We start from the raw sequence: 17,070 nt of genomic DNA, 5'->3' as shown, positions 1-17,070 counted from the left end.
CACCAAATTTCATGTACCCCGGTGGTTCGGTGTCCCGGGTATCAATGACCAAAAATTCAGGGAGTAGATGACGGGAAAAATTCTTGAATTGTGTGCATGTGTGCGTGTACAAATTTATGTTTATGTGTGTGGGTGTGTGTGTGTGTGTGTATGTGCGTGCTTGTGTGTTTGCCTGCGTATGTGTGTTTGTGCATGTGCATGCATGCGTACATATGTCCACTGTGTGAGTATGTGTCATAATTATGATTACTGTAAATGTATGTGTGTGCGTGTGTATCTGTTTATGCACATGTGTGCACATGGAATGGGTTAACATGACCCCTGGAGGCAAACATCTGAGGGAAAAATTGGTCATCCTAGGCCCTACAGTTCTCAAGATATTCACAGAGAACTGTGTCTGCCCTACCCTCCTTTTGGGGGGTCCAGTCCAGCGAGGGGGCTACAGATCAAAACGAAAAACGATGGTTCCATGCTATCCATGTGGGGTTACATGCCCACCAAGTGTCTTTCAGTGTCCCGGGAATCATTGACGGAAATTTGGGCAAAAGAAATTTGGGAAAAAGAAAAAAAAATAAAAAATCTGACTAAACCTATATGACCGCCGCTTCGCTGCGCGGCGGTCATAATAACAAGGCTAGGGCTTTTTCACTCTATAGTGAATAACTATGCTGTATTTTACAGTTTGTCACTATGTAGCATATGCACAGATGTTTTTCCAAGAATAGCACTAGACTTATTTTGCTGCTGCAATACCAAATTTGTTTTGATCCTAGTTTTATCCTTCATATTCCCAAAATGGCTTGTTTTCATAGTCATGGGAGCACAGTATAGCAAAGCACAGCACACCTCCACTGTTGGCAAGCAGCAGCTCTGCACCTCTGTGCCCACAGGTATAAACAAACCCACTCCATCCCATCCCACTCCGCTCTCTCTACCTGTTCCAGAGATCACCTGGTTTAAATGCTCTCACACCTCCTCAAAAGATAAAGACAAAAAGATTATCCCACACACGGTAGGTGTTCAACCCTGGAGGGCTTCTTCTTGCCTACATTCTGCCAAGATCTCCGAGAAACACCACAACACACTGCTGCCTGCTCTCCTGCCTGTCTTAGCCATGTGCTAGCCATGCGCTAGCATCTGCTTCAGTAAAGAGGCATCTGTAATGCAATAAAGCCATCCGCTATGATTTCTCATCAAACCAGTAGCTTCCCCGTCCCATTAAACATGAAAATCCATTTGTTAAGTGGATCCTCACTTGGCATTGTGCCGTCAGTATAGAGGATCTCCTCTCTGAAACAAATCTAATTTGTAATTTGTAAAGCATTGTTTAGCCGGTAATTTATGAGTTTCTAAAAGGCGTCTGCCTTGAAAACACCCACCAGCAGCGTGCCACGTGTACATTAGCTCATAAGAACATCAGCAGTATAGAAGTAGGCAAACCCAGAGGAGCTGGGGGGAAATCCAGAGTGACAGGAGCTCATTAAAAAAAGTCACAAGCATTCATTCAGATTTCATAGGCTACAAGAATAAGGTTGGTAGGTTGGAGGAAAGGAACTGAAAAGTAAACTATTTACACTATTCCCACAAGGAAATGTTGTCAACATATAACAAGATTACAGATACACACATGTCATGTCAAGGTATATCACGGGACCAGAGAACATGCAGTTAGGATACAGGTGCAGTCTATTCAGGTAAACACCTCTCCCCCGCCCCCTCATTGTTAGTGTCTGCCTCCCGTTGGCTCTTGTTTGGATGACTGGCTGCTTTGCTGACACGTAATAAGCTCCTGCTCGCTGGCACCCAGAGCTGGGCATCCTGACAAGGCTTTGGCAGTGAGTGTCTTGTCTTCAGCAGGGAGGAGAGGGGCGACCACAGAACCAGGAGGAGAGCAGGAACACGCGGGCACTGGCATTTGATCAGCCCACGCTGCCACTCTCCACCATAGGAAGTCGCTGGCCCATTAGTGACCCGACACTGAAAACAGGGGCACCGACAACAACAACGGCTGGCAGAGACGGGGGGGGGGGGTGACTCAGGAACACACACACTGTCTCAGATAGCAACACTGCCTAGAGCAGATTTAATTGGAGATTTCCCCAGCGTCTGCTCGCGGAGTGATGATATGCACTCTCGTTCGTTCACTCCCAGTTACACAGATAAGTGAGATGGTGCCGTAGGTGTTGGCAGAGAGGCACTCTAGTCCTGGGAGAGCCCATGACTGCTTGCCACAACAGCTTGTTTATCGGTTTGTTTGCACACCATATGGTGAATACCACATACTACAATAGCCTACTGAACCTTCAGTCCCATTAAATGTTTTGAAATAGTAGCACAGACACTCCATATCTCCCAATTTTGCATAAGTAGTAATCATCTTCGGATTACCCAAGATATCTACCTTCCTTTGGGTCCCTCAGGGAGAGTAGAGTTCAGTTTTCCATAGATGACATGTCTGACAGGAAACACTTTTGAGTCCTCTCATTCACTGATCTATATTTGGAGGCATTTATGACCCTGCATGGCTCAAACCAATATACTTTTCCTCAGAGAATTCATCTGAACCAAATGTCACTCAATAATATGTCAAAATCATGAATTAATTTCTTTGATGAAAAATGGTCAGGCACCAATTAATTCACCACTCAGCTGCTGGTCACGCTGGGTCAAGATGTATCTCACATTGGAAATCTCTATACAGAGTTGCTTTGATACATCTCTCTCTCTCTCATTCTCTCTCTCATTCTCACTCTCATCTGTATAATTTCTCAGAAGGGATGATGACAATAATGTCATAGTCACATATTCTCATCTTAAACATCTGCAGCTCCTACAGTGAATGGCATGTTGGACAAAAGCATCTGTGTCTGAAGGTAAATGCAGATAAAAGGCACCTCATTTCCATCCCCTTCACTTTCATCTTATTCTGCCTCAGAGATCCAATGCAGTCAGATTCACAGAGTCACCATAAAGGAGGTGATGTACCACACACACACACACACACACACACACACACACACATACACTTTCTTTCATTTTCCACATGAGAGGAGTGCACGTCCGTGCTGATAGAGATCTTCGGCGTCTCCACAGCACACCGCGGCTCACCTGTCATAGTCCTGGCAGATCTCGCCGACAGCGATCAGAGCCTTCAGGTACTCGTTTGGCTGGTATGGGTTGATGTAGTGAAGGGAGCAACTGTTGCGTGGGTCGCCATTAGACGCAGTGAAATCCACAGCAACCTAAATAACAACAACAACAGCAACAACAACTTGGTCTGAAGAGCATTGATTAGAAGGCATAAAAAAGCCCTGACACGACTCCATGCAAAGATAATTGCTGCCATAACAACAAAAAGCCATTTGCACAATATTACCATTAACCACAATAGCGGCTGCAGTCACGCATCATGTTGGCAACAGAGCTATGGTCTAACCAACATAATAATGACCAATTAGATAGAATATGCAGGCTTGTGGGAGATGGAGTGGGGTATTCTGTCTGCAGTCACTCCAGTACTATCTGAATAAATCACTTAAACAGGGGCAATATGGAAATTGCCACAGCTGAGGGCAAGTGCATTTACATTTATTCATCAAGCAGATGTTAATACCATGAGCCACACAACTCTGCAAACAACATGTGTAGAGAGACATGCCGGCATACAGGAGTGATCGGCAGTACACAAGAATATACATAATACACACACAAACAACACACACACACACACACAGGCACACACACACACACACACATCTGGTTGACACATGGGGTAGAGATTAGTTGATGCGCCAATTTCTGTTTTTGATCAATTATGACCAGCTTAGGGAATAAGCTGTTTGGTGGTGGACATCTATAGATGTGTCTGGTCTAGCGCCAATCTCCTCCTCCTCCACTATATTTAACACCACCTGATGCCACCTCCTGTCTGAGGGGTCTCCATATGCAGGTATCTCTCTATCATGTTTACGAGTAGGTAAGCAGAGCAGTGAAATATGTGTGATAGCGGAGTGAGGGGAGCGATTTTTGAGATATGGCTTCAATTGGGAACAAGTCCTCGGGGAGATCCCAGCCTCTGTTCACCAGCGCATCACACTCATATCTACATGAGCCACCCAGTGGGAGAGATGTGATTTCTCCCCCTAGATGAAAAGCACACTATTCTGACCCTAATGTGTTACATTTAGTAAGTGCCATCTTAAAATCAAACAGCTGCCGCGTGCTGATGACAGGAGCGCTCGCTAAGTGAACACAGGCACAAATGAGCCATTCTGGGGATGGAAAAGACATTCAGGCTCTCCAAAGCAAATCAAATGTGCTCAGCCAGCAGCAGTGCATCCAAGACAAAGTCTCAGCATCTCTTCTATACAGTGGTGTGCATGATGTGAGGAGGTTCTGTACTTACTGTAAAGTGAATTTGGCATCCTCCCATGATGTAGTCAAGGAATGTGTAGACTCTGTGAAGCTGTGAGGGACAGAAAATAGAAAAATGTAAATATAAATCGCCCCCCAAATGTTATGACTAATCATAAACTATTCTGTAACCATCACATTCATCCTGGGGGTTGTATTTTAATATCTTATAATAGAAACATGAGGATCAAAGGATCCTCACATTCCAATGAACAAAGCAGAATTTTTAAAATTGAATGACCTTGAATTAAACAGACTGGTAAATGTTGTGAGAGATATAGCACTGCAGTGAAAACTCCCACTAATCAGAGTTATTTGAGTTATTTGGGCTGAATGTAGAACAGGGGCTTAGATGCCCAGTTGTACTAATTGGCCTGTGTGTGTGAATGGGATTAGGCATCTAGAAATGCCTGGGTCTGATGAGAGCAAATATCTCAATCTGTCAATTAGCAGGATTTTCTCCTGAAAGCCAAGCTCATGTTTGGTAGTGGCAATGAAGGACTACATCTTCTGTCCATATTTACAGTGATTGTAGAAGAAGATAATGATGATGATGATGATGATACTGTGCGTGTGTGTGTTTGTGTGTGTATGTGTGTATGTGTGTGTGTGTGTGTGTGTCTGTGGTCACTGACAGGTGGGAGTTGATTTTTGCAGCTATCACGTTATTTTATGGCCAGCTGATTGCTGAGCTGATTGCCCCAGTGTGCAATTTGTCCATCATTTTTCATCTTGCTTTTTGTCAGACCACAGGGTATTCCTCTCCTCCTCACCTTCAAGTCACTGAGGATGACCAAGCCAGAGTTCTTGTAATTCTTCTTCTTCAGCTTGTACTTGGGATTGATGCAGTCCCATGTGACCTTCAGAACAGATGGAGGGAGTAAGAGAGTGAACAGACAGACAGCTGAGCCTTCCACACTGCCTTCCAGCTCATCCTTACCACACACACACACACACACACACACACACACACACACACACACACACACACACACACACACAGGCATACACACACACACACACACACACACACGCACACACAGGCATACACACACACACACACACACACACACACACACACACACACACACACAAAGACACACAGACACAGAAAACAGCTACCTTTAACATCTCTTTCATTCCAGCCATACACACACACACACAAAAATGGGCAAACTACACAGAGAGCCACACCAAGGGTGACAAACATCAGACACAGAGAAGAGACCGAGTGTGCGCTTTCTGACCTTGTTTCCTCCACCGATTTTCTGCATCTCTTTGAAGGAGGTGTAGAACTCCCCGATGAAGTCGTGCTTCCCCCGGGAGTCATAATCCCACACTAGGCACTGAATAACACAGAAAAGAGAGGGAGAGAGAGAGATAGCCATTTGTGCAAATGGGCTAATTATCGATTCATTCAACGGGTCACTTATCGATCCCCCACCTCCCTCCATCCCTCGCTCCCTCTCTGTGGTTATTACAGGCTCTCCTTTATTTCTTCTGGGCGCTGCGCCCCACTCCTGATTGCGCTGGCTGGGGGGAGAGAGAGAGAGAGGCTGTCCTTCGGGGGAGCTTCTCTCTGAGGCTCAGAGTGGCCAATCATCCCACCATGTGCAGCCGGGGCCGACCCACAGGGCCTCCCCCTTACCTTCAGCTTCCTGTCCTCATCGCAGCTGCACAGCGAGATGAGGGACACTTTGAAGGGCTCCCACACCGGGTTCAGGTTGTTCTTGATCACCTGGGAGGGAAGGAGGGAGGGAGCGAGTGAGCGAGCAGTAGAAAGATAACATGACTACAGGAACAGTGGAGTAAAGCAACATTACTGCATAGTGAGAGCCAGAGAAGTCTTACGCATTGACCATGAGACACTCAACTGACAGATCTCACACGCCACACATGCCTTTTCTCTCACTAACTAACTCATTTATGAATGCACCACCATTTTACTTTCTGCCTGATGTATTGGTGTCTTAGTTCATAGCCTATAGAGGAAATCAGAGACAGGCTGAAACAGTGTAGCCCAAACAAAGGTTGAACTGCAAAGGAAATACAGTAATACCTGACGTTTAATTGACTTAATTAATTAATATTTTGACCATTTCACTTTGCATTAATGTAATGATCGATGGATTACCTTTTGCATGAAAATGACATAAAATAGCTACCTAAAATAGGCCTAACAAATAACACCATTTTTTTAAGGAATAATGACTTTAATCATCTAACAAGACTACAGAGTAGTAGTAATAAGGCAAGACTACAGAAAGAAAGAGAGAGGACAAGAGGACTAAGTCAGATATATGTGAAATGGTCCTGATAAATGCTCTCCAAGTGACCCTGCAAATGTATTGATCATCTAGCCATTGGCTTTGTCCTTGATGTTATGCTATTCTCTGTTAACATACACCTCTTAAAATCTCTCTTTTTCCCCCTGTCCCTGTCCCCCCTCTCTCTCTCTCTCTCTCTCTCTCTCTCTCTCTCTCTCTCTCTCTCTCTCTCTGTCTGTCTCTCTCTCTCACACACACACACACACACACACACACACACACACACACACACAGGTTTTCCTGTATGCATGTTACATGGTATCTAATTATCAATCTTTGGCTATTACTGTAATGAGAAATGAACAAGTTAGCATGCATATTAGTAGCATGTCATCTAATGGCCTATTAAGGCATAACACCAAATGTATAAGTTGGCTTGCATATTAGTCTGCATATATGTCACCTCTCCAACAAATCTCACTCCAAGATAAGCTCAAAACCTGAGAGCCCTGGAGGAGGGACAAAAAACCTTTTTGAACATGAAAGTGACAGGCAGGGACGAGCAATAACAGGCACATATGGCACCCCTTACCTCGGTTCTGTGGACCAGCTGTTCAGTTCCGTCATCGTTGATCCGGTAGATCTCCAAAAATGGATCTGACTTACTGAAAAGATCCTGCAATATGGTCACAGAGATAAAAAAACACCATCTATTTAGTGTAATAATGATAATAATAATGTGTGAAATATCAGACCCACCACCAAACAGTCCTTATCGGAGCAGTGGAACATGAGGGGGGCTGTGTTGAGCAAGGCTATCGCATGTGATCTTCAGTGCGGGCAGCTAAATACATTCTGTGCTAATTTGACACGGTTTGTTCCCGGCTGCGGTGCAGCTTTCCCCTCATCGCTGTGACAAATCAAATCAGGAAACTGGTGCGAAACAATCATTTCATACAGGGCGTCAAGTCAGGCTCAAAGAGCGGTAAGCACATGGGTCAATTGATTCTGCAGTGTGTGTGTGTGTGTGTGTGTGTGTGTGTGTGTGTCTGTCTGTCTGTCTGTGAGTGTGTATGTGCACAGACGTGAGTTTTGGTGTGACGGTTATGTGTGTGTGTATTGTGTCCATGTATGTGTGTGTGAAAGAGGAAGAGAGACAGAGAAAGAGAACAGAGGGAGGGAGAGACAAATACAGAGAGAGATAGAGTGAGTGAGAAAAAGGGAGACAGAGGGAGAGAGAGGAAGAGAGAGAGGGAGAGAGAGGGAGAGGAGCACAGCAGAGGGCCGCAGAATGAGCCATTTAATGTTCCCATTTCTCGCTGCATTAGCCTGATGCATCTCCACAGGGACAGAGAAAAAAGAGGAGTCCCCCTATCTCGTTGTCAAGGTAACAACTTCCCAGTGGCTTGAGTGCAGACTGATTTAGTCAAGTGATTTGTCCGTATTTAAGCCTCGCCCTGGATGCAAAAGCCCTCTTCCACATCCATCATCGCCTCCATACAGTATACCTCAACAGGTTCAGGACCGCCTGCTTGCCGACTGATTGGCCGGATCCACTCTGAAAACCACAGCGGAAGTGAGGAGGTCACAGCTTCGTTAGCAATAAGAGCCAGCCACAGGCCAGACGATGGTCAATGTCCCATTAGATGAGGCCCCCTCCTGCCTACAGTAGTTTTGTGTGTATTAGCCGCGTTGTGTCTAAGCTGCAGGACAGTGTTTTATGCAAGTTAAAAGAAACAAAACCATATTAATACCATTTTAACTGCCCCCGTGTATTAACCTCATAGCTGAAGTAATTTTGCAAAATAAATGTATAAGCTGCAGCTAATAGTTGGGAAATTACGGTACAGTGGGGGTGCTGACCCTTAAAATGATGTCACTGGGCCTGAATGGGATGATGTAAGAGGGGAAGCGTGGGGAGCCATGTTTGTGATGTGTGTGTGTGTGTGATGTGCGGGCTTTCCATAATGCATCGCCTATTTCAGTCATATCACTTGCCATAACGATATCCTCAAAGTCATTGGAACAGACAGATCCTTTCCAAAGATTGTGGTGCAGTGATTAATCTGCCAATCGGTTTCATCAAAGCTATCTTTTCTCTCTCTCCTCCTCTCCCTGATGTCTCTCTATCACTCACTTTTAGCTTCTCTGCCTCCTTTCCTCTCTCCCTCCTTCCCTACTAATTTTGACAGAAATGCTTTTGTTTTGTTGACAGAGGCCCAGCTCGCGTTTTCTCCCATGCTTTGTGAGCGTTGCTGGTAAGCAGATGGTCTCTTCCCCTTGATGCTCTGGGCCTGGCAATGGAGCTCAGTATTCCAGAGAAAATATCACTCACAGTCTTGCTCCTCCTCTCACTGACATTAGCAGTGACATCAATGTAAATGACAAAGTTTTGGTAATAATACGGGAAAACAACAGAAAAGAAAACAGAGGATTTCTTGTCTGATGAGAGAGCAGACCACATCCATACAGAGCACTACCAAGCTCTTGATGAAGTGTCCATTAGTCAAAGCCTTCCACAGATGAAGGCAATTTGTGGGCGGGGGGACTAGACTAGTGGATGATAATGATGCTCAAATATGAAAAAAATAATTACTCAGAGGGCAAAGATTGGATGTGTGAGGCAGGATTCATTTGTATTTTCTCTCAGAATTTGAATTTCCCATTACTGCCTGTCCAATCTTGTGAGTTTTGATATTCCATCATTTAGGCCGAGATTGGTTTGGCATGGTAGAGTGTTCAGATGTGTTGAGACACAATTCTGCATTTGTCATCAGAGATGCAGCATGCCCAATCTCAACCGTCATGAAAGTAATGGAGGTTCACATTATGATGCATCCATCCATGCCAGCATGAAAGAGGCCACTTGTGCAACATAAAACTCGCCTGCAATAAGGTCTCAGAGCGAGTGAAAGAGAACAAGGGGAAAGAGAGCAGCGAGCAGACAAAGACCGATGGAAAGAAGGGTAGAATGAAACAGATAGAGAGTGAAAGAAGGAGATATAACTGAATGTGGTTGCGAGAAAAAGAACAAATATTGTCCCAGGCTTGTGTATTATGAAATCACCGCCTGAAGTAGTGTGTGTGGGTGATCAGGGTGTTTGTGTTTGCGCTCCCAAATTCGGAGGCGCTCCGCTCCAAAACAAACATTTCAATCTCAGTCAAGCCACAGTGCTATATCCATGAGTCTCTCCCGTGTTCAGAGAAAAGGCACACTGGATTGATTTCTCCATCTACTCTGAGCTTTATGAGGTCTTAGGGATGACTTGAGAAGTCCAGTGTGTCTCTTGGATATTGACGCTCTTTGTCTGAGCTGCCCTTAAAATGCACAAACTCAGCAATGAGAGGAAGGAGAGAGAAAAACGGGGAGAAAACAGCAGTGTGTTTTTACCCAGTAATACCACAGATGAAGTCACAGCCCCAGGCAAGAAAAAGAGTGCGAGAGAAGCTGATCATGAAAGGTTGATGGAGGGGGCTGCAGAATGACTGTTACAGAAACAGAACAGTGGAAAGGGGGGATGTAGCAAAGCAAGACACATGGAGTAACAACAAAGGAGGGAAAATCATATGGAGACAGACAGGGAGAAGGAGAGAGAGAGAGAGAGAGAGAGAGACAAACAGAGAGAGAAAGAGAGTGATGGAGAGACACAGACGAGAGGAAATTGCAGAGAGAATGTGTGGGTGGTGAAGTGCAGAGGCGTTTGTGTAGAGCGGGCAGGCGCCAGGGGATGAACAGACACCTGCGGAACTTCAGGGCCAGTGGTGTATTGTGGGAGGCCTTGTGTGGGAGGCGCTGTTTGCACACAGAGTGAAGTGCCAGCCAGCTACCTCACCATGCTCATCTCGTAAGACTCAGACTCATCTCTTAAGACATATATCAATACACATGCACAAAACACACACACACACACACACACACACACACACACACACACACACACCTTAGCTTGCTGATGCAAAGGAACAATCACCTGTGTGTGAGCTTGTGAGGCAATCATTTGACGGCAAAGGAAACTATTGCAGGAATAACCATCAGAATAGCATAAACATATATAACCAAATCCAAAGAAATACTAGATGTAGAAAAGCTTTTGCAGACGATGCTCACACTACAGTACTGTACTGTATCAGGAAATATACTGTAGGACCAAGAGTGAAATAAAAAATAAAACATGACTCAATTCCAATCTGGCTTCTGTCATCAAGTGCTGCCAATCTAAACTAAGCCCATTTGCAGGACTGGGCAAAGTCCCCACTCTAAATCTCATCATCCACACTGAGTGACTCAAAGTCCATCCACTGTCCATTTATCAGATGCTGCTTGGCACGGAGCTCCTGGGATGGAACTCAGACACTTCTGCACTTCATTGTCGAGTAATAAATTATCAATGACCTGAAGAAAAAGGGAAATCAATTCCATCCTCATTGTAGCCCTGGCTCATTGGTATGTGGTGGTGGTGGTGGGTGGGGACGGGGTGGGGGTGGAACTGCACTAAGCAGGTGCTTATCTACGAATAACCTTGCCAATTGTGTAATGGCAGGGAAGAAAGAAAGTGTCTTGCTCTTACTTTATCATCCAGCTTCTTGGCGCAGAACGAGAGCTCCACGTAGCCGTTGTTGCCGGAGATTTCCTCGGCATGAACCTAGATGTGGAAACAAGGCTGAATGAGAAGTTTCATCAATGCTTTCATATGATTCATCTCTCTCATACTGCGGATGGAGCATCTGTGCATCCCCCAACGGTACCACTGCAGAATGCTGCTGTTAGGTATTATGAATATCAGATGCACAGAGTATGAATTCTTAATTTGGGATAAAAAGTTCTTAGCCTCAGTCTAGAAAATCATTACTGCTCTGTTGTTCCTGTCTTTGCATGTCTTTGGGCTCATTTGAGGACCGGCTGTATTACTTCTGAAAAAAATGTAAAGTGAACAGGTTCAGGGGTACATGAAAGCTTTGCTATGCTAATTCAGTTATTTGGATGATCAAAGAATCGATTCTCCCTTCTTCCAACAAAATACCTCAGACAAAAGTAAAATGTAGAACACAGACATGAGACATCTGAATACCCAGCAAAAGTCATCCTACTTTGAGGAAATGTGAAAAAAAGGTTAAACATTACAGTTATTATCGAGGTAAAACAAGAAGGGATGAAAGAAGGAAGATAAGAAAATGATGGAGAGATAGTAAGTCAATCCCTTTCCCATTTAGTAGGCTAACACATTAAGACCGGCCAAAAATAATGGCCCAATATAATGTGAGAAAGAAATACTATTGGTCCATCGATTTCAATTACAACTATAAAAATATCCGCTTCTGAATGGCTGCATGGACTCAACTGCTCTTTGATGTTCTCTCCCATTTTTGGGAGTGTGCCAGAATATTTGTACACAGTCCAACATCTGCTCCTATGTAGACTACTGCCTAACAGGCGTTACCATTAATAACAAACAACCTGCCATGTGCCTCCCATTTCTGATCAAGAAGGATTCATCACACAGCACCACAGGGAAAGAGTTTGGAGTGGCTAAGAGCATTTGGTGCATGTGGACTTCTCTTATTTTATTCTTCTTGAATATGAATTGTCCAAACTGGTGATACAGTGTTCCATGGTTTAACAGGATTATACTGAAGCACTCCTTTGTGGATCAGGCCATTCTAAAACTAAATATGGAGCTTGAGCCATGATCAAATGTACACTGAAGGGATTTAACTGATGTATTTAGTTATTGTAATTAGTGTATGGATAAAAATATATTTTTTTATTTTACGTCACTGTAATTGGATGTATTTTCTGTGATAATGAAACATTTCCAGACGTATCTGGCAAAAAAAATAAATCATTATTATCATCATCATCACCACCACCACATCCACCATTACCATCATCATCATGGAGAATACAAATCTGAATTAGAAGAGCAGGGATGAGACAGTGGCCTGATACATACAGAGATGAGGAGGGAAAGGGAAAAGACAAAGACAGACTGAAACAGAAGAAATGTGACCCATCAGTGAGAGCGAGAAATTAGTATAAAATTCTGCAGAGGGAGCTGGACTCAGCCATGTACTGTAGATACTGAAGTCTACTCATTCAGTCATATCACTGAGAGAATATAAAGCTATTAAGAGTTGAACTGAGGACAAGAAGTTGTCTGTGACATAGGGAGGAGGCACACAAACGAGAACTCTGAGACTTTATGTGGCCGGTAAATGGAGCAACCAGAGGAAGGTGGATAAAACTTTACAGTCTAAAATATGCAGAAATATTAAACAAGCTGTTGTTTGTCATACATATACATATAAACCATCGGTTCCTTATGTGCTCATTCATCAACTCTACATAAAATCTACAGAGCAGAACCCATTCGGTGTCTAAAGTGCTGAAAAAAAGTTTGATTTAATTTGCAGTATGCCCAGCATACCGTATTAGCTCAAGATAGTAAGAAACATTGATTATACACTGAATTATATATGAAGCATATCTGCTGAGTTACCATAAAAATAAATACATTAAGAAATCACATAAAATTAGTCCTATTTGAAGGGTGCCAACAGTGACCTGGAATCTTACTAATGCTTTGGCATGAGTACGAGTTAGCACCTCACAATATAAATGGACCCGCCACAAAATAACACTCATGCTGCTTCTAGCTGCACCTGCTGTGCATGATATTCGTCAGCATCTTCCACAATTATCTTTAGCCTGAAATACCCAGCCGGCCAATGTCACGGTGGGCTCGTCAGCCCTGTGGAGGCAGAATTGAGACGCAGCATCCGTGCACCCTCACTTATCCGAGTGCCATTTTCCAAACAGCTTTTTCCAAATAGCGACAGGAGCCACTGTACCTGTATCTCCAATAATGGCATCTTGTCGGCACGTGAGAACGATCAGATACATGTCTTCAGCTAGGAGTGTACTCATATGTAATGACAGGGAGACCATTATGCTCATTATGCGTCAGATAAGCTGCGGGGCACATTGAGGCACAAGTTCAACCACGGTGATGAATCACCTCGGCTCCTTTAATCGGAGGCTTATTATCAGGCCCGAGAAGAAAAGGCACATTAGGGGGGGGGGAAACGACTCGAGTTCGCTCTAATCCCTGAATTTATTAACCTGACTGCGTGGGCCCCTGGTTCAGTTCCAATTTGCTTTGATGGCTTCCAGCTAACCCTGGCGCGACATCCTCCAAAACCAGCCACCTCAACAAGAGGGGTCGATCCCCAATAACAAATCCGCGTTTGGCCCCCGCTCTGAGTCTGCAGCTGTGTGTTTCATGGGGAATATCTGAATCTGTCAGGCGCCATATTACCACATGTTTAATCAAGTGTGCTAAAGGCTACATATCTGCTTTCAGCTCTGTCATGGGGGACTTTGAATAAGGTGGGGTGGGGTGTGATGGAAAATACAGACAGAGAGGATGAGCAAGAGATAAAGAGATAAAGAGAGAGAGAGAGAGCACCTATATTACAGGAGAGATAAGGACTCCCCTGTGATTACTCAAAGGCATACAAAGGCCTTGTGAAAATCCATGTTGATTCAGTGTCACCTTTTCCATGCTGACATCTCCTCCCGGATATATTATGTTGATTCAACCTCAACTTTTCATCGTTGGAAAGCTCCTTGCATATTGATGGTGACTCCTTGCCTTTTTCCATTATATTTTTAGTGACATTTTTAACAACCTCTGGAAAATCTCTCTCCATCTCTCTCTTTTTCACCAGTCATTGCATAGAGGCTCTCTACGACTCACTCCATCAAGGTCAAGACAAGTCAATGAAAACCAAACCTACAGTGATTGTGGATTTTCCAGCATATTTCCCATACTTCAGTAACAAAGGCTTCATCATCTTCTTCTGAGCCACGATCTGTAGGTCAGAACACACATCTTCTTTCAATCGAAATCTCAGCACATATGTCTTTCATTTGTGTTCCCTTCATGATCAAAGATGACAAATCACTCTCTTTTTTAGGTGAATTATAATTTGAATTTGAAATGGACTTTTTGAGTCTTGTTTCTGGTGCAGACCCTTCTGACCAATAGGACCCTAGGGGACCAAAAAAGCTTAAAAACAATGTTATGTCCCCTAAGCTTTTTAGGAGGAAACCCATCCATTACTCCCCAGTGCCCCACAGGATGTTTTTAAGTAAGGAAGAACACTGATGTTTACCTGGCTACAGAACAGTTGTTTCAAGTAAGACACCCAGGTAAGGCTTACCTGGCCTAGTGTGCACTCTACTCCTCCGAGGAAGTCATCATCACGGGTGCCGATGCTGTGGGTTCCGTGGATGTCATACACCTCAAAGCGCAGCTTCTGCACCTCCTCAAAGTAATAGTCCAGCGAGAACACCTTGGCAAAGACTGGGTGCAGGTTGCTCTTGATCACCTCTGTGCGGTCGAACTGAAACATAGACGTCAGATTCTGTGAATATCACCTTTCTTCTCAATTATTCCCTAATCAAAATACACTACTAACAAAAAGTTAGGGATATCTGGCTTTCAGGTGAAATTTAATGTTTCAGTGCAGAAAGTACTGAAACATTGAACTGTTGGACATTCAAAAGTTTAGAGAATGTCACATTATAAGTTCACCTGTAAAGGTTATAGTGGATTTTAGGTTCATCCTGAAATTTCACCCGAAAGCTGAATATCCCTGACTTTTTGTGAGTAGTGTATACCTATGAAATGTCTTTCCCAGCTTTTCAATGAAGGTATAACAAAAGGGGAAACAGCCTGCTGTATTCATTCATAGCCTTCTAAATCAGTTCACTCAATGGCAATCTCCATATGGTCTTGCCAGAGAGAACACCTAATCCATTATCATTCACACCACACCACGTTCACAGACTGCTCGCCTGCATGTGTTTGTCAGCCACATTTGTTGAATGATGAGGCCTTAATCTTGTGAACATTCCTCTCTCACAGCAGGGACAGCGGGGGGATAAAGGACGTCTTAGGGTGGGCTTCTGGAGAGCTTAGCATGTAGGGGTGAGCCAATCACCGCCGGCGGTCCTCCTGTCTGGACCTATGTGCTGTCAGGCTTCCCTCATTGACCTGTCTTTGTGTATTATTGCCAACCAGGCAGCTAGCCTGGCACAAAGGAGGAAGAAAGAGAGATGGAAAGAAGGAGATATAAAAAGGAGAGAGAGAGAGAGAGAGAAAGAGAGAGAGTGCAACAAGGCCAGAGGGTAATCACACAATTTCGCTGCCAAATGTGATTGGGTCCCACTGGATTGTGTCACCAAATGTTCCTGATTAAATTCCAAATTTTGCCATGGAAAAAAACATTTTGTTGGTGAATTTTATGCAAATGACTTTGACTACTACATAACTAATAGGCTACATATTTCACATTATACACTTTAAAACATCTATCTAACTAATTTACATCACTCTGCAGAAAAACAGGAATGCCTTTTTCCACAACTTACTCAAGTATTGCATATAAACAACGCAATAACTATGTTTTCTTATTAAATTATGTAAATTATTACAAGTCTATCAGATGGGCTGTCAGATGCTTTCAGAAAGGTCATTTGCTATCCTCTCTATGTCTACATTATAGTACTCAGTGGACTGCTCGGTCCATTCATCTCACTAACGGCATGACTGCTACACCATCAAATCCCCAACGACTCTCTTTAACTGGCATCAAGAAGAATGAGTCTCCTCCATCACACCTGTCAGTGGTCACAGCAGCCTCTCTGGACTACGCAGTGTGCCCCATACATGGCTCTCTCCAATAGAGGCTCGACTGTATTTGAGCGCTACAGTATTATTTCTCCCAGTTTCATAATTGGACAGTATAGTGTTCAGTATACACTGTGTGCGAGGATGCAAAACTGTGTGTGTGTCTGTGAATGTGTGTGTGTGTGTGTGTGAGTGTGTGTGTCTGTGAATGTGTGCGTGTGTGTGTGTGTGTGTGTGTGTGTGTGTGTGTGTGTGTGTGTGTGTGTGTGTGTGTGTATGTTGTGCAATAGAATGCCCAATTTCTAACTGAACTCATGTCAGTAGCACAAGAGAAGGTTGCTCACCCTGAGTAGCTTGTGTGTTTGGAGCACGGACGCTGCACTGACACAGCCTGGAGGGTGCTCTGCCCTGTTATCAAACAGGACATGTTTGCACTGGATATGCTACAGTGGAAGTAGGCGGTGATTAAAAAAAAATCACTTTGATTCTGCATTTTAATTAGAGAACTGGCATCATCGGAGACCAAATTCTTCCGCCCACATCTGTTATGTTTCTGAGGATAATTGCTTTTCTTGCACACATCCGCTTGAATACCCTTAAACTTTATTAGAGGACTTTTTTGTCACCAGTCACCAGTGAGAGGCTTCTTCAGACACCGGTAGCTTTTTTTCCCATTTCCACCACATGTATCAAAA

The 17,070-nt window shown here is 44.0% G+C and overlaps 1 protein-coding gene across 1 annotated transcript in view; it reads right to left on the bottom strand.

Moving 5' to 3' along the window:
* Window positions 1–17,070, bottom strand: part of cpne7 (copine VII) — a 36,197-nt gene that overhangs the window by 12,819 nt on the left and 6,308 nt on the right. The window contains exons 3-11 of the mRNA XM_048263076.1: window positions 14,904–15,086; window positions 14,478–14,552; window positions 11,249–11,323; window positions 7,273–7,356; window positions 6,062–6,151; window positions 5,661–5,759; window positions 5,187–5,273; window positions 4,406–4,465; window positions 3,109–3,242 (exon numbers count right to left, since the gene is read on the bottom strand). Of these exons, the coding sequence (XP_048119033.1) occupies window positions 3,109–3,242; window positions 4,406–4,465; window positions 5,187–5,273; window positions 5,661–5,759; window positions 6,062–6,151; window positions 7,273–7,356; window positions 11,249–11,323; window positions 14,478–14,552; window positions 14,904–15,086 (887 nt within the window). The remainder of the gene's footprint in view (window positions 1–3,108; window positions 3,243–4,405; window positions 4,466–5,186; window positions 5,274–5,660; window positions 5,760–6,061; window positions 6,152–7,272; window positions 7,357–11,248; window positions 11,324–14,477; window positions 14,553–14,903; window positions 15,087–17,070) is intronic.

Source organism: Alosa alosa, chromosome 14 (genome assembly GCF_017589495.1).
Source record: "Alosa alosa isolate M-15738 ecotype Scorff River chromosome 14, AALO_Geno_1.1, whole genome shotgun sequence".
NCBI classification, from domain to species: domain Eukaryota; kingdom Metazoa; phylum Chordata; class Actinopteri; order Clupeiformes; family Clupeidae; genus Alosa; species Alosa alosa.
The sequence above is the reverse complement of the archived record's forward strand: the minus strand, read 5'-3'. Positions and strand labels throughout refer to the sequence as shown.